At 34.0% G+C, this 19,237-nt stretch overlaps 1 protein-coding gene across 1 annotated transcript; it reads right to left on the reverse strand.

The window, feature by feature from the left end:
• Nucleotides 1–3,310: 3,310 nt before the first annotated feature.
• On the reverse strand, nucleotides 3,311–18,274 carry LOC143620844 (uncharacterized). Its single transcript, XM_077092440.1, has 15 exons — nucleotides 18,131–18,274; nucleotides 15,741–16,087; nucleotides 14,443–14,563; nucleotides 13,395–13,512; nucleotides 11,962–12,038; nucleotides 11,800–11,871; nucleotides 6,744–6,812; nucleotides 6,576–6,656; nucleotides 6,373–6,492; nucleotides 5,095–5,169; nucleotides 4,947–5,027; nucleotides 4,540–4,613; nucleotides 4,385–4,445; nucleotides 3,953–4,008; nucleotides 3,311–3,430 (listed from the first exon to the last, which is right to left on the reverse strand). Exons 1-15 carry the CDS (start codon nucleotides 18,272–18,274, stop codon nucleotides 3,349–3,351), a joined length of 1,578 nt encoding a protein of 525 aa, XP_076948555.1. The 3' UTR covers nucleotides 3,311–3,348.
• Nucleotides 18,275–19,237: the final 963 nt, after the last annotated feature.

Genomic DNA, 19,237 nt, shown 5'->3' on the forward strand with positions numbered 1-19,237 from the left:
TCCTTGTACGTACCATAAATGGTGAACATAGGTAAGGACTGCGAACCTTGTACGTGTTCACGACCTTGAGTACAGGTATAGACGGTGAACTATGAACGTACTCTCGGTAGACTGAGGTTAGTGATTGTAGATATGTATGTATGTATGGTAGCAAGTATGTATGTAGAACAGAAGGGTAACTAGTGAAGTACGGATATGTATCTACGGATATGTATGTATGTGTATGTATTGTATGGCGTTCGATTAACTAGAACTCACTCAGCGTAGCTGACTTTTAGTATGCACGCAGGTGAGCTGATTATGGAGTTAGCATGAGGATGACACACGGCATGGATTGAACGGCTGGCATCTGAAGAAAGAAGTAAAGATGTTTTAAATATAAAGTTTTGTGTTATGGTTTCAAAGAAAAGATTTAATGTTTTATAACAAATGATTGATGTTTTATATTCCGCGAAAAGTTTTAATAAACTCTGATTTGAAGAACTGTGTTTATGAGTAAATCCGACGCTAAAGTAGGGTCACCGGGTTCGGGGCCTTACATTTCTATTAATAATAGAAAACTGAAATAACAGAGTGTGCGTTTGCGAAGGTTTTCAAATGATGCAAATAAGTTTGTTTCAATAATTACTCTACTTATACACGTTAATTACTCTACTTACAATACAACATGTTCTTAATCATGCGACGAGATAATTGAAACTATAAGTAGAGTAATTGTGTTTCAAAATTATTGAAACATAATTTCTCTATGATTCTTTTGTAAGTAGTGTAATTATCTTGTATAACTAGAGTAATTATTGAAACACATGCTATCATATGATATAGTCGTTTCAATAATTACTCAATTTACACGACAAATTACATTACATATAAAACAAAAGTGAAATTACTTTTACAAGTAGAGTAATTACTTTTGAGTGTATAATCGACTGCTTTTTTTAGCGTATAACTAGTGAAATTATTTTTATAACTAGAGTAATTATTCTTATATATAGCGTAATTATTTAATAATTAGAGTAATTATCACCAAATTTATAGTTACTCTACTTGCAATGTAATTACTCTATTTAATAGAAAACAAAAAATTTGAACGATGATACGATTTATTACTCAGTAATCATTATATAATTACTCTACTTTATATATAATTACTCTATTTTATAAGCAGAGTAATTATTTTGTTTAACTACCGTATTTGTTGCTAAAGAACTTGATTTTATAAATAGAATAATTGTTCTTAACTAGAGTAATTATTTTGTTTAACATGAATAACTCTAAGATTACCTCATAGCTTCCAAATGTTGAAACTAGAATCTGTGTAGCTTAAATTTGTTTATCCAGCTTCACAAATGAATAGACTTCTACAATATGATAATGATATAACCAGCAACGCCAATCAAATGTGGCTTCAACCTACTGTAGGTTGTTTTGGGGTTTAATCGGGTCCTTTTGTAAATTTACCTTAAATTGTCATTCATAGCTGATGATTTAGCGTATGAATAGTGAAATTGGTTGAGGAGCGCAGAGTGTTTTTTGAAGAGTCATTTGTGTTTTTGATGAATTTTGGGTTTCTGAAGCGATGGATATGGGTTTGTGTGAGAAAAAGAGATTTTAGGTTATTTACAAAATTGCCACTGCCAGATTCTTCTATTTTCACGTTTAGTAGAAAATTTTAATTTGTATGATAACCTCTCCCTAGGCTAAGTATAAAATGAAAACCCACTTGAGTTGTGAAAACTCTAGAAATCCATTCTCAACCACATGTTTTTAATTAATATTTAAATCTGGTGGTCCACAATTAAAGTGAATAAACAATGTAAATATAAATATAACTTTTTCTCTCTCCTGAAAACATATATAAAAATTAGTAAAAAAATGTTAAAAAATAGCAAAACATTTTTTTTTTGATATTTCGATGTTTTGTACTCAATGTTACAATATATATTACATGTAACAAAAAAAAAACCGATGTTACATAGGGTTTTCGCGGGTTTTCACAACTCAAATGAGTTTTTATTTTAACCTTACCCCCTCTCCCTATATATATATATATATATCTATATATATATATATATATATATATATATAGGATTAGGATCATGTGAGAATTATTGGGAATTGAAACTATGAGAACCATTTTGGACAAAAAAAAACTTAAAAATAAAAAAACCAAAGTTCTTATTTATCATCCCGGTTTCTAACAAAACAAAACGTAAAAAGAAATTATCGGTTTAGCTAAATTATACATATATATATAATATGTACATATATATACACACATATATTTTCCTATACACATATGTATAATTTAAGGTAAATGATAATGTACATGTGTGTACATTACGTAACTAGAGATTAAATGAAAGTATACATACGTGTATTGGTATAACACGAATTAAAAAGAAAAAAAGTCGGTTTTTTTTATTATACATATATGTATAATATGTACACACATGTTTTTTCCTATACACATATGTATTATTTAAGGTAAATGATAATGTACATATGTGTACATTACGTAACTAGAGATTAAATGAAAGTATACATATGTGTATAGGTATAATACGAATTAAAAAAATCGGTTTTTTTTAATGAAACCGGAATGAAATATAAGAATTTTGGTTTTTGTACTTTTTTATAATTTTCGTTTTTTTTTTTTGTTTTATAATTTTTTAAAGATTTTTTTTAATGGTTCAAAATAGTTCTCAAAGTTTTCAATTTGCCAATGGTTTTCTTAGGATCCTTACCCTATATATATATATATATATATATTACATGTATAAACATATGTTTTATTTATGAAATCTTATGGTTATTTCACATACAGACATCTTAGCCAAATAGAATGGTAATTATATCCTCTATACAACTGCGGACTGCCTTTACCCACCGATGAGTTTTTAGGACCGTCCCGACCATATGCTTAAGCAGTTTTCAAAGCATTGAAAAATACATATTAGCAACACTTGATTTATGATAAACCTCCTCCCAAACACAAATCCAAACACCCTCATGAATCTCTAAAGTTGCATAAATAAGCATTTTAACGACAATTAATTTACTGAATAGCTTGTTTACATTGCAAGTAAATCTAGCTAAAACATACGACGAACCCAAGATAAATAAAAATGTATTATTCACTTTATCTGTAACGTAACAAAACATGTTACAAAATTAAACATGAACATGTTAAAAACCGTTACATAACTATAACATCCTGAGAGCATTCAAGGACGCTCCAAAAACCACTCAAAATCGGTCAAAAACAGCCGAAAAATCAATAAATTAAAACAGAAAATTGTTGAAGTGACCAGAAGCTTGATTACTGTAAACAAAGTCCATTTAGACTTATTCGTTAATGATATCCATTTTCACATCTGTGACATCAAGTTGCAAGATTTCTGCCCTGCACCCAAGAATAGATCCAATGCTGCAGCATAATAAAACAGAACAACCTGTTAACCGGGGTCGGTTAAAAGGGGTCGAGCATGAAAACATAATCTCATGTTATCACTATTAGATTGAGATGGATAATTTATACAAAAAAAAACATGAAAAAAATTAATTCTTTTTTTTTTATCGATTATGTTATATAAAAAATTATAATTAAAATATAAAAATAATATTATAGTATATAGAAATGTATATATTTATTTAATTAATAAATAATAAACAACCCAGGCGCGAGCCAAGCTCGAGTTTGAAAAACTACTCACGAGCCGAGCTTGAGCTTAAAAAATAGACTCAAAACGAGCTGAGCTGGTTTACACCCCTAGATGTCTGTTAAATGTCGTTCCGGATGGTTTAGTAGATGCTCTGTTTTTTATCTAAGGTTGACAGAACACAGAATCCTTAGGCGCGTGGGGTAGGTCAGATCCAATATGAAAGTTATTCTAACAAAATTCCTCATTTATGGCAGGAAATTAACTTCTTAATACAAGTGATTTCATACCTTGGATGGGTACGTCCAAGATCTCCATGAACAAATTCCTTGATGTAAGTGCCAGCCTGTTAATACAAATTAATAATGTAAAACGGTCAGCTGGTTGGTAACAGGTCAAAGCCGATTGTGTCGAGGCCCGAATATATTTTCTGAACTTTTTTGTAAAAGAAAAAAATATGAATAAACGCATTAGTATGACTAAATAGCTTTAGTATTATTACAAGAACAATCTAAATTTTCAAAGAAAACAATTAAAAGGTTGCATGCATTAAACTACATTTTGGCTGACTGTAAACAATCATTCGGTACAATTTACTACCATATGTTTATGTCATATTTATATATATTTACAACTTTAGATAACCAACCTATAAATCATACTCCATGCGCTTATGTAGTTTAATTTTATCATTATTCAAACAAATGACAATGAAATCTAACCTGTGTGCATAGATGAAGTAGAAAATACTGAGAACTCCCACCAATTTTCTCAATTCTCATCCTGACACGGCAAATATTCACAACTACAAGTTAATATCAAAGATAATATAAAAACAACATTATAACAAAACCGATAACTGTAGGAAAATTTGTACCAGTGTATAATCTTTTCACGATCTAAAGGACTTCGACGATGAAGTACCCTTATCGGTGTTCTCTGCAAAACTTTCTGCCAAAGCCAAGATAAGTAAGTTAAATTATTCATTTATGTTTGTTTTAAGTACGTTCTTTTATGCCCTGTTAATATACTCACTTAAAATTTTCAGGCAGGTCACAATTTAGTCCAGTTTTGATAACTTTTTAGGTCCAACACACTGTTGTTCACATTTAGTTTTTATTGGATTCAAATCATTTGTTCATCTATGTTCAGTAATGTTCGTTTGCTTACGCTCGTGAACCGTTCGTTTATACTGTTAACGAACAGACATAAATGAACACAAACAAGAACCCCATTCATTTAATTGTTCTTTAGAAAATGAAAGATGCTCATGTATCAACTTACCAAGTCCTTCAACGATGACACGGTTTCCAGATCGTCATCGGTAATAGAACGAGATATCCACACCAAAGCAGCATATTGTTTCTGGTTACATGAAAACTTAGTTAATCTAGAAGCAATAATGCCAGTTGGTTGGAAAAGATGTAATTACCTGTTTTTCTGTTTCCCCTTCACGCATTAAGCTCCAACCTTGACTTCCCAAAATCTTGAGGTGTTTTACTCTAATCTAGGTTCAAAAAATGTTCAGTACATTAAACAATATATAGATGTTCAAAATCCTCAAAAGGGAAATTGAAAAATTATTATTGAATAGGGAAACAGACATAGAGAGTAGAGACACACAAACACACGCACACATGCATACATATAGAGAGATTTTTGTTACAAAAGAGTAAATTCTTGCGAGAACAAACCTAAAGCATTAAATATTTTCCATCAAGAGTTCATATTTTTAAAAGCTTTCACTTCATACATACAAATGTCTCTGTCATGTACATATAAAAAAATAAAAAATAAAAAATAAAAAAAGAACATTATACTAATTTGTTCCTACGTTTTTTTGAGTTTTAAACATTTAGCTACACATGTAAGTTATGTGTGGGAAGTAGATCTACACATGATTTCTGCATGTGTAGGCTCTATAAAGAAACAAATTTTGTGTATATGTTATTTAAGAATGAGAAAAACGAATAAACATTGTCAACCATTTTTCTTGTATTTTAAAATTGAAAAAAAAAATAAATGAATGATTTATTTTGTTCTTTATGTCCTCACAAGCAAACTGTCTTTTACGTATGTGTGTGTGTGTGTAGGCTAGATTCTAGGGAACCAAGTATAACAATTAAACCAAGGTTCCAAGCAGTGTTTTAAAAACCGGTTCAAACTGGCCGGTTGAACCGGTTCAACCGGATTTCACATAGCAAGCCGGTATTTTGAGCGCCGTATTCTTGGCCGCGGCGGTTTTTTCTAAAATACCGGTTTCTACCGGCAAACTGGTTTTTAAGTCCAGGAAATTTTTGATATTTGCGGCCCATATTTTATCAAAATTACTTTTAACCCAACAATTAACATCAAACGTGTAAACTTTAGTACTATGTTTTTAAAATTGAGTGCTTTTGAATTATTTTTTTTAATATGGATTAACTTTTGGATTATTTTTTGTTATGGAATCGTTTGCTTTTAGGTTATTTTTGGAGTGGAACTTGCATTTATAGGAAATTATAAGGTAAACTATTCCACCGGTTGAACCTCTCAGTATAACCCGGTTCAACCGGTTGTACCATTTTTTAGCCTAATCCGGTATGAGTAAAAAACCGGCTTTTAAACATTGGTTCCAAGTTAACATAATTAAGGAATCCTAACTTAATAATAATAAATTTAATAATATTAATATTGTCAAGAAATTTGTGCCCAGTTTCAGCCAACTCACCAGGTTACTTTCCAGACTATTTATCTTCTTTTCCATTTCCTTAATGGACGCCTCAGAAGGAACACGACACGCATTTTGTATCTCAATCAAAAACGGCCTGCCTGAACCCAGCATCCTTACCTGAAAAGTACAACTTTTCATGCTCAGGGTACCATTTATTAAACAAAAATAATAGTTTGTTAACAAGATTAAAGCCTTTTTACATCTATATCTTCTCTTCCAGCAGCATGAAACTTGTAGCCATCACCTTTACACACGGGAAGAATGTTTTCACCAATAAGTTCCTACAAAACCGGACAGTTTATCATAATATAAATTAAAAAACATTACGAAAGAGTGAAATTGGTCATAAATTAAAACTTAGGGCAGACCTCAACAGATGCATCTCCCTTCCTTTCATCATCAATTATCCAACGGGTCTGACTCACATTTCGTGACAACTGCAGCAAATAGTTAGTAATATTATGAAGTACAATTTAATTAACTCAATATCAGCAATTCAGCAATCAACATTCACTTAAACTGACTCCAATCCCTTAAAGCCATCATCCACCCACTTTATATTAATTGCTTCCTTTACTTTTGGTGTTACTTGTTATCATACACGTATCTCTACTCTTAATGTTAATTACTGACCATTTCCACTTGCCTATGACCTGAATCCTAGATTATCAAGACTCATTTTTATATGCAAACAACACTAACATTGTGAGTTGTTTGGAATTGGGAATTTGGAAACATTATTTCTCTACATTACGAAATTGTTCTAGATTCAAGAACCCTCCCTGTATCTATAGTAATACGAGTTTGCAGCTCTATTTCCTCACTTAAAACTCAACAAGCAATGTTTTAAAAACCGGTACGTTCCGGCCGGTTGAACCGGTTATGCTGGATTTTCGTAAGGCAACCGATATTTAGAACCCGGTATTTTTGGGCGGTTTTCTAGAACATTGTACCGCCGGTTTTTTTAAAATACGTGTTTAAACCAGCAAACCGGTTTTAAATCCAAGAGATTTTTGATATTTTTTGCGGCCCATATTTTTTTAAAATGACTTTTAACATAGCGGATAAAATTGAAGTGAGTAAACACGGTAAACGACAATTCGTTAATCAACCAATTTTGTATCATGCAAATCCTATATTGGTTTATTTACATCTTTTGTAGTCGACTAATTTCGTATACAAAGTACAAACTTTCTATCTGAATCGACCATTGTTCATGTCTGATATTTGGTTCAAGTTTGATATTTATTAATTTACTTTTGGGTTATTATTTGAGTTGAACTTGTATTTATATGGAATTACAAGGTAAATTACTCAACCCAGTTGAACCTCCCAGTACATTCCTGTTGTACCATTTTTGAACTAAATCCGGTACAAGTAACATACCGGTTTTTAAAACATTGGTATCAAGTGGATTTATATTGACCTATGAAAAAAACCTAGAGAAATAAAACATGTGTTGTACTGATTAATAATCAAAATTCAAAACTAGTTTATACATACATAGTAAACGAAGAAGAGTAACCTGTTGTGTGGCTATCCATGCATGTATGAGTGGTAAAGGTCATGAGCATGCAGATGGTTGTAGGTAAATTCATGCATCAAGTCCATGTGCTTCCATATTTCAATTAATTAGTAATATATTCCAATTCATTTATTTGAATTATGGTTCCTAGAATAAAGGAGGATATGGGGATGCCCATTCTTCCACGAAGTCTAATTTCGGATGGATAGGAGGTTAGGTTTGACTTTGTTCACGGTTGTTTATTTCTTCCTCCTTTATGGGAGAAACGTTTTAGTTTCGAAATAAGATAGAAAAATGTCCCATTTCTTAACAATAATATGAAGTTGTTCGATCCACATCGGTGGTATCAGAGCGGCATTGATCCAATGGACACCCCCGCAAAAAGCTATTTCAACAAGAAACACACACACACACACACACACACAAAAAAAAAAAAACTAATATTCAAGTGGGTGATGACGGAAGTACAATCACTCAAAGAGAAAGGTCCGGCTAATGCTTTGGAATCCGGTAGGGGCCGATGTAACCAACGGTGAGGTGAAACTTTATTTAAAGCTTCAATTTCACCGGTTTAGTGTTGATGATCCTACAGGATGGATTTATCAAGCCGAGCAATATTTCGAATTCTAGAAGGTGGCACCTGAGGATCATCACCACTAACCGAGATAAACTTCTAGAATTTGAAATATCACTCAGCGTGATAAATCCACCCCGTAGGATCATCGCCACTAAACCGGGGAAAGTGAAGCTTTAAATAAGGTTTCCCCTGACTCCCGGTTACCACCAGTAGTCCCTTACCAGAACCCGAAGCACTGGCCCAACCTTTCTCTTTGAGTGATTGTATTTCCGTCATCACCCATTCAAACATGGCTGTGAATTTTGCGAAGTTTTCCTGCGTTTCTTGTTGAAATTGTTTCAGCTGATTTTTTTGCGGGTGTTCATTGGATCAAGGCTGCTCTAATACCATTGATAGATTATGGTTGTGGTTAATTGAGATTAGAGAATAGAATAAAGCCCTCTCTCACCGCATACGCAGGAGCCATGGCAATGGCGCAATGCCATCCCAAACATAAACCTACTCTCCTCTCCCTATTAGCTATTAATCCCTATTTATAGAAATATAATTTGCACTTGACCCCTCCCAAAATAGACAAATGATATTTAAACTAGAACTTGAGCATGATTCCTATCATTACTCCCCCCTCAAAACAGTCTTGTCCTTAAGACTGGGATCGGCTGCGTCGTCTGGTGGCTGACCCTGCCCATGCACCACCCACAAATGATATGGTCCAACAATTAACTCAATAGCAGGACTTGCATTTCTGTACCCCCAATGTACCCCCAATGAATACCTGGTAGATTTGTAGGAAAGAACGTTCCAATAGAGGCAAGCGTCCCAAAAGACAGAACTCAGTCAACACGAGTGGTCCAAAACATAGAATTCCCGTTGGTTGTCGGTACTTTCTTGATATCCCGCTTATCCGTCTTATCGAAATCCATTAAAACTGGTAAAGCTATCGGTCTTTTAGGGCAATAACGCTTCAAAAAGTTGTTCTTAAACGTACCACGAGACAGAATCACCATAGGTTGGTCAAAATGGTGCACAGTCTGAGTGAAAACAAGTTTATAGCCCAAAACCGAAAGACCAAACTCCGACAAAACCACATAAGCACGATGACAGATGCAAATAATTTGGCTAAAATAAGGCGTGTTAATAAAATTCGGACCAGGATCGAAACAAAGATCTGAATCTGAGTTTTGAGTCGAACTTGAACAGGAGCTGCGAATTTGGGAACAGAGGCGCCATAATTGATTGTAACTTGTTCAGAATCTGAATCCTTATATTCTGATGAAGGAAGTAAAACATTCAACTGAGGAAACATCAATTGACTGTGGTGTAGTAGGTGGTTTAGAATGGTGGTAACATGTGGGGAAACAACGGGATCCGCATCTGAATCGATTAAGGAAGGTAACGAAGAATTAGGGTTTGGTGACAGCGGTGCGCCTCCACTGCTGTAAAAACCGCTTCCGATGACAAGGGTGAAGACAGAAACAGAGCGATATGTAGAACGTTCCCACAAAAAAGATCCAGATCTTGAGAGCAATGGCCCATAACAATTTGCTCCACATCATGGCCCACCGCTGTACTGGAGCCCAAAGCCCACCGAAGATCATTGGATATGGCCCAATTATCACCTATCAGCCCTGATTTGGCCTGGTCGACTGATTTTTTTCAGATCTGGGTATGACGACAGTTACCTGAGCCACAGGTGATGAAGATCCAGAATAAGAGCTGATCGATCGCATATTAACAGCGCCAAACACATCGGATTGTGGAGTGTTAATCGGATTTTCAGTTTTGGTGTAACCAAAAATTGGAGTAATAGGACCAGATGTAGAATCAGATCCAGATAACACCTTGCTGGAAAACCCCAATCCCGACGAAACATCATCGTTTCTCTTCTCTTGTTGCTTCATCCAGTTGAGAAATACCTTTCGAAACTCCACCGATTCAGCCCGATCCTCCTCCAATAACTTCAAGGTGGATTTGATTTCATGACATCAGTCTGTAATTGCTTGATCTGAAGCTCATGGGCATCTAATCGATAACTCTGAGTTAGGGTTTCCATGATGGAAAATGGCAAGTCAATGGCAGGTCGGACCAATGATAGGGTTTGATAGATTATGGTTGTGGTTAATTGAGATTAGAGAATAGAATAAGGCAAACAAAGAACCGAATGATAGTATTAATGAAAACGTATAGAAAGGTGGCAATAGATTCCCGGGCCTAGCCCTCTCTCACCGCATACGCAGGAGCCATGGCAATGCCATCCTAAATATAAACCTACTCTCCTCTCCCTATTAGCTATTAATCCCTATTTATAGAAATATAATTTGCACTTGACCCCTCTCAAAATAGACAAATGATATTTAAACTAGAACTTGAGCATGATTCCTATCAGAGGGCTAGGCCCGGGAATCTATTGTAACCTTTCTATATGTTTTCATTAATACTATCGTTCGGTTCTTTGTTTGCCTTATTCTATTCTCTAATCTCAATTAACCATAATCTATCAAACCCTATCACGGATCGAACAATTTAATGCAATTGTTAAGAAGATAGAAGGGAAGCTAGAGAGAAAAGAGACGAAGGAAATGAAACAATTTTCTATCTTATTTCGAAACTGAAAAGTTTCTCCCATTTTAGGAAGAAGAAGAAGAAGAAGAAGAAATAAAACATAAACAAAGCCAAACAAAACCTCTTATCCATCTGGAAATAGACGTCGTGGAAGCATGGGCATCTTCATATCCTCCTTTATTCTAGGAACCATAATTCAAATAAATGAATTGGAAAATATCATTCCTTATTTGAAATATAAAAGCACATGGACTCGATGCATGAATTTATCTTCAACCATCAGGCATGCTCACGACCCTTACCACCCATACGTGAATGGCTAGCCACATAACAAAACCATCTATATCTTATTATATCTTATTCGTAGTTTATCTCAAACTATTAGTTTGATCATGGATTATAACTGAAAAGTATAACAATGACAAGATAAACATAAAATCTGTTAATAAAAGCAAACAACAATTAATACGAAGGAGCCTTGCATTACATATTTCTATATTAAAACAAGGGCTTCATGTGTTCCTTTAGAGTAGCCTAGATATAGACATACAAAGCATTTACTATATAGTTCTTATGAATAATGAATTAGTATTGAATCTAAAATGAGAGGTACTCTACTATAATGAGTTCCAATTATTAAATTGCATTTTATAACAAAAAGGTAAATTGTAAGAGAGAAGCACAGTTGCAGTAAAGGACTCAGAATTAAGTCAAAACAAAGTCAAAACAAATGTGGGAACTATGGGTTAAGTTCGTATACCTTCAAATATCGACCACCAATATAGACAGGTGCTGTAGAACAAGTCAATGTCATGTGACAAGGTTGACCAACCTGATAGTCAAACATCCAAATGTCAGATATTAACCAGTTTCAAAATCCGCATAATAACTTCATACATTGCTTAATGAGATATTGCATTACCTTTTTCATTTGGAAATTATAGTCAGACACATCATCACTTTGCACTGTCTCATTAGTACATTTTACAAATCCATTCCCTGCAATACCAATTAAAAGAAGTCCTAATTATAATTAGAACATCAAACCTTGATAAACTTACGTAAGGCCTACAAATCCATCGATTTCAATATAATATCAAAACGTTGTTCAGTTTCATGCCAAGAGTTAGGGGTGTGCATGAGTTGGTTTTGGGCTCAAACTGAAGAAAATGCCGAAAATTCGGTTTTTGAGTTACTGAAAACCGAGGGTTTCAAATTTTTCGGTTTTTGGTTTCGCTTAGTTAGGTTTTGGCTTCTTCAGTTTAGCTATTTGTGATTAAAAATTTTGAGCAAAAATAAATAGGCCAAAAATAATGAAATTGAGCCTACACTTTATTTTGTTAGTTAATAATTGATTAGTTATTATTATTATGAAATAATGAAATTTTAACGTTATTTTACTAATCTCGTGAAAATAACGTTAAAAGTGGCGGAAGGTTAATCAGGCATCATGTGGTGGCGTTGATAGCCGAAAGACAAGGGCACATGCACCGATCAGCCGGTGTCCCGATGATTGAGTGCTATGTGCCTTATGTCCAAGGCTTGATGCAAAACTACTATCGAGCCGGGGGTCTCACCGGAAGCAGCCTCTCTATCCCATAGGGATAGAGGTAAGGCTGTCTACATCTTACCCTCCTCAGACCCTACCATAGCATTAACGCCCTGCTTGCGGTGCGCGCATATAATGTATATATGTGTGAACCCTCGGGTGGGTAAAAGTAAAATTGCACTAATTTTAACGTTATTTTACTAATCTCGTGAAAATAACGTTAAAAGTGGCGGAAGGTTAATCAGGCATCATGTGGTGGCGTTGATAGCCGAAAGACAAGGGCACATGCACCGATCAGCCGGTGTCCCGATGATTGAGTGCTATGTGCCTTATGTCCAAGGCTTGATGCAAAACTACTATCGAGCCGGGGGTCTCACCGGAAGCAGCCTCTCTATCCCATAGGGATAGAGGTAAGGCTGTCTACATCTTACCCTCCTCAGACCCTACCATAGCATTGCTATTGGTGGGATATACTGAGTACGATGATGATGATGATGATGACATCTGGACTAAAATATTTAGGTTACAGGGCATATTAAGTTATTATTAATTACTTAAAATGAAAAATAAAAATGAAAATCTGTAAGTTCAGTTCGGTTTTTTCGAGATTTAATTACACGCAAAACTAGAACCGGAAGTTTGGTTTTTACGAAAACATAAAACCAGAATGTCCGTGTTTGTTTCAGTCCGATTATTTCAGTTGGTTTTTTCAGATTTTTCGATTTCGGATTGGTTTTCTGGTTTCATGCACACCCCAACTAAGAATAACAGACTATCTAAGAAAAACAATTAGTAAACGTACATGCCTGATTTTATTCTCTTGTTGTACTGGTTTTTTCCCGTCTTGTTTTCAGCAGATGTGGCATCAACATGCTCGTACGTTAAACGGATGCGAAAATCACTAACACTGGACTTAACACCCAGAAATAATTAATTTGCATAATAATAAGATCTGAGGGAACTCCTTACTAAACCAAATAATTGAAGTTGATCATCATAAGTTCAATGCTAACTTTATTTCTTATTAAGCATACTAAGACGGATATAAGAGAAGCACCTTGCATTCATAATAGGCATGTAAGCAGACAGAATGTTCAATGAACTGTTCATGATCCATTTGATGGAAAGTTCCACATGAGCAAATCTTTTTGTTCATATAGTTAAAAGAACAAGCATGAACACATGTCTCATTTGTTCATGTATGATCGTGAACGTTCGTTTATGTTGGTTCATTTGCGTTCATTTATGTTTGTTCGTTTGTTGTACATTCATTAAAAAAAATGGGGTCATTACAATTTAATCTAGTTTTATTATTTTTAGGTCCAATGTATTGAGGTGTGTGTTTACCACTCAGTTATGTTCGTTCATCTATTTTCGTTTATATTCATTCATCTATGTTCAATTATGTCTGCTCTTTTAGTTCGTGAAGTGTTATTTATACTATTAATGAGCGAATATGAATGAACGCATCTGCACGAAAGCCCCATTTTCTTAACAAACTAACACAAATAAGAAACTTTGTTCATTTAATAGTTCGTGCTGATTCTTCGTTCGGTTAAAGTTAAACGAGCGAACACGAACATGCCCCGTTTGTGTTCATTCGGTTTGTTTACAAGCCTGATTCATATTGATATAATATGTGTCTTAGACAACTGTTTGATGAATAGAATGAAGTTAACAAATACTAAAATTTTAATGTGTCTAGTGTAATATCTATAACAAAATGGATTATCAACATTTAACATTGAGTTGCAAAGTCAAAGGTTTGACCTAGAAAGTAAAAATAAAGCTCTTTTTGACTAAGGGAATAAACGTTTCTCCAAAATTAGTAAAGCAGAGAAGTCATATTACCAATAATGTTTCAAGGGAGTGTGTTATAGATAGCTTGAGTGCATCCTTTACTGTAATAATATGTTCAAATGAGAATTTCTCTTGAAACCAAACTTCAGAAGCATACTTCTTTTTCATATGCGACCTGTACAAAAAAAATGAAGAGTTGATGGTGATTTGATAAAATTAACACATTAATAGTTTTGCCAAAAATCACAAACAGCAAAAGAAAAGAAGAAAGTGAAACATAATATTATAGTTCAAATAGAAACCATATATTTAATTAGTTCTACGACCTTATAAAACGCTACAGAGATGCTCAAAGTTGGAGATCACATATTCAGACATCAGAAAGATAATCCAACAAGCATGTAACACTGAATACTACATATTCTTATACTGCAACTTTGACAGGCCTTAAACTCGTGTACAAAAATAATTCAATTACCATTTTAGAAAAACATCCTTCTAAATTGTTCTTGACCAATTTGACCAGCTATCCACTAAAATGTACTTTTTCATGTTACAAATGTTTTTATAATACGCATAAGTTATTCTTCTTTAACATAACAACTTTTGTAAGCAAGTAATCAATTATTATTATTATATGCAAATGGTACGCATACACTCTTCGTTCAAATTTTATTTGGAAAAACATAATTTCCAAAAGAATGTTTTAGGGTTTATACTCTCAAAAGCACAACATTTTAGTACCAGAGTTGACCAATTTGACCAGCATCCCACTAAAAACGTACTTTTTTCATATTCAAAATGTTTCTAAAATGCATAAGTTATTCTTCTTATATATTACAATTTTTTGTGAACGATATTCTATTATTGTTATTATTACTATCATTATTATTTTATGCAAATGGTACAAATACACTCTTTCATTCAACTTTCATTTGGAGAAACATAATTTCCAAATGAATGCTAGGGTCTATACTACTAGTGTTAAAAAATTGAATATAGGTCCGTTAAGGGTATTATAGTCATTTTGTAATTAGGGCTTATTTTAAATTTCCAACCTATTATATTTAGGATAAAATCTAACAAACTCTAGTTACAAAATGACTATAATACCCCTACCTAGGATATTAATTCTCTTTAACACTAACATATGTTTCAAAAGCACACACTTTAGTACCATATTGACCGGCCCAACCAGTGACTAGGTACTAAAATATGTGTTTCTGAAAGTATAGACCCCAAAACATTGTTTTTGTAAGCATATTTCCCACAAAATAATAATAGAATGATAGTGCATTACCTTTTATACACAATTGGTCCATGAAAAAACTCGGTTAACTAAGAAAACTTACAGAATAACCGATTCATTTTCTGTGATAAGTGTTGGCAATGAGACTTCAAGAGTAAAGCTGGAAATTTCATGGTACTTCTCTTTGACACTTTCAGCAACTATCATTGCAAAATCCCCAGCATGATCCTTCTCCACCAACATATCTTTCTGATCATGATAACTAAATTGCATGACACCTAAGCAAACTGAGCAAATGTTTGACTTCACTTCCGACTTTTGAAAACTCTCAGTTGTCACAGCTTCCACCTCTGTGGCTTTTTCAATAATGGAATATAGTGTTGTTGGGCAGATTAAGGCATAAATACCCTCGTGAATGTTAAATAGACGAAAAATGCATCGCACACACACCTGCAACACATGAAAGCTGTCGCTCACAACAAAACTTATACACAAAAAACATACAATTTTGAATTTACACCACATATCTTGAAAAGAGACTATAGTACGGATCCCTTAGTTGTATATTCTTACTAGTTCCCATAAGTACAGATTTTAAGTTTATACTGTATCTTGATATTAGTCTCAAAGATGTTTTTGAAGCAGATAAAGTTACAATCAATATGCATGTTAACTTTTTATTTAAACGTAGTATGCTATCCAGTATGGTATAAAATGCAGACAATGTTAAAACTTAAAAGTGTAAATAGTATGGTTCCTTGTCTATGATTCTGTTAGTGAATCAACTTTAGCTCTTGTACTTCTTTCTTTATGACCATCGTTACAGTATTAATTACTTCTTTCTCTCTAATTTTCTGTTTATAATTATCTTGTCATATCCTTTAATAAACTTAATCAGGTCTTTTCTTTGATTATATGAAACAATCATCCTCCTTCTTTTGTTGCGTGCATATTGCTAAAGTAACTAGCATTTTTTTGGTTCCAACTTCCAAGCCCTAGAAATCTAGTTCCATACTTATATAATCAGCTATATTATGTTATGCATTTGCAGCAAATCAAGTATTTCTGCCTGATGCAAACAAGTTGATCAATTATTCCATAAATTGTATAGTATCATTCATTCCTTGAAGATGCAAAGTGTATATCCATCTCAAACAGCATTCTTATTGTGCGATTAGCATAACAGTTAGCCAGGACAACTTAATAACCATTATTCTCGCGTTCTAGTTTATTCTACTCAAAAAACTGAACAGGACGCCAATAATTTCTCATGAGATTGCATTAAATCTACGACTGGTAATTTCTGACACGAACCTGTTAACACGACACAAAGTTAAACAAGTTTGGATTTGGGCTTAAAAAATTTGGTGTCTTAAGCAGGGCAACACTGTGAATACTGATTTAAATTCGTGTCTAAACAGGTTAAACACTATTAATCTGTTAATGACCTGTTTAAACTTGTTTATACTTTTAACTTTCTTTCAAGTATAAATAAAATGCTCTAATTAATTTAGCACACCCTTAAACCTTACTGCATTAGCCCGTTACAGCCTTCAACTTCAGTCTATACTCGATAAACAATATCATAACCCTAGTTGATTAACACGAGTGCCGATCTTCAACTTCAGTAGACTGCCGTCTTCAGTCGTGTTATTTATTGTGTCCCTGAAAAGGTTGTGTTGTGTAGCCTGTTTCTAATGTTCGTATCTGGAAAAAATACGACACGGTTAGTTATCGTGTTGTGTTTGTGTTCGGTTTTTAGCACCACAGAAAATCGTGTCTAATCGTGCAACCTGTTTCTAAACAGGTTTGTGTTTGTGTTCGTGTTTGGAAAAAAAATGACTCAATTAGTTATCGGTAATCGTGTCTAGTCGTGTAACCTGTTTCTAAACGGTTTCGTCTTTGCGTTTGGAAAAACGACTCGATTAGTTATCGAGTCGTTTTTGTGCTTAGCACCACAGGTAATCATGTCTAATTGCATTTGGAAAAACGGCTCAATTAGTTATCGGTAGTCGTGTCTAATCGTGTCGTGTAACCTGTTTCTAAAGAGTTTCGCGTTCATGTCTGGAAAAATGGCACGATTAATTATCGTGTCGTGTTCGTGATTAGCATCACCAATAATCGTGCAACCTGTTTCTAAACAGGTATGTGTTCGTGTTTGGAGAAAACGACACGATTAGTTATCGTGTCGTGTTCATGTTTCGCACTACAGATAATCATGTAACCTGTTTCTAAACAAGTTCGTGTTTGGAACTAAAAAAAACAAGTCAATTAGTTATCGTGTCGTGTTCGTGTTTAACGCAATAGGTAATCGTGTCTAATCGTGTTTTGTGATTGTGTTTGGAATAAACGAGCTATCAAATGCCAATTAGTTATCGTGTCAGTGTTGGTGTGCCAGTAACAACAACTTTTCAAACAAATTGAAAGAATTAATTAATCGAAAATACGAAAGAAAAATAGTAATTGAAGCAATAAAACAGAAAGCGAAGAAACCTGGTGTGCAATGAGTTCTTTGACGGCGAGAGGAGGCAGGTCCTGGACGGCGTATTCCAGAAGCTTCGTCTCGTCAGCCACGGGATTATTATTATTATTATTATTATTATTAGCCGCCGGTGTGGTTATGCAGTCATCGGCCATTCTTTCAATCTATAAGCGGCGATGCTCACAAATAAAGCTTCCTTCGGGAGGGTATGTATACGTTTCTTTTACTTCCCAAATTTTGTTAAAATAATACATAATACAGTAATAATTATTAAATTATTTTAAATTTGTTATTTTGTTTTAACTTACATAATTTATGATGCATATTTTTAAATTTCTATTTGGGTATAGATCGGGTTCGGTGAGGAAATAATCATGTTGGAATTGGGAAAGATGTTTCAAAGCTATTTTACAGCTAATTGAAAATGCCTGATCGACTTGTGGAAGTGGCTAGGAGAGTCTTCGGAGGAGTTTTCAGTTAGTTTGGTTAAACATATTCTGGTCTCTAGCATTGGTGTGAGTCAGTTTTATGTCTATAAATTGGTGTAAATGGGTGCAAACGAAGTGTAATGTTTTTTCTTGAAGAGCGGAGTTAAACTGTATTCCGACCTTAGAGGACTTAAGTTGGAGAAACATTCAAGTGGCTTCTCTTAGATGCGTGATTTGTTATGCGGGTCATATGTTTTCAGCTTGTTCGGTGGTGTGCAACATGTTAGCGTTTGGTGTAAGGTTCCTACAACTTTCGTGTTCTCAATTAGAGAATTATTGAAGCTCTATGAACATTCAAGTCTAGAAGGTACTAAGAAGGAGGTTGTTCAAGAGATATTTGCCCATGTTTGTTGGCGTGTGTGGAAAGCTAGAAGTGTGAATATTTATAAAGAAAGCATGTCAAGATTGAAGACATCTGAATGTACGGAATTGAGATAGAGAGAGAAACACAAGAAAGTGTTCACAAAACTAATCATTATCTCGTTTATTCTATTACTCGTTCTTATACAACTGTTAACTAAAAACCGTTCTAACGGGACATTTACACAATTGACCCTTGACTACTTACTAGATCCCTGCACAGTACTATTAGACAATGACAGAATAAGTCTATGTACTTACAATACTTCC

Source organism: Bidens hawaiensis, unplaced genomic scaffold, assembly GCF_021521415.1.
Source record: "Bidens hawaiensis isolate Kalapana, Puna unplaced genomic scaffold, B.hawaiensis_p1.1 tig00002717_1, whole genome shotgun sequence".
In the NCBI taxonomy this organism is placed as follows: Eukaryota; Viridiplantae; Streptophyta; class Magnoliopsida; order Asterales; family Asteraceae; genus Bidens; species Bidens hawaiensis.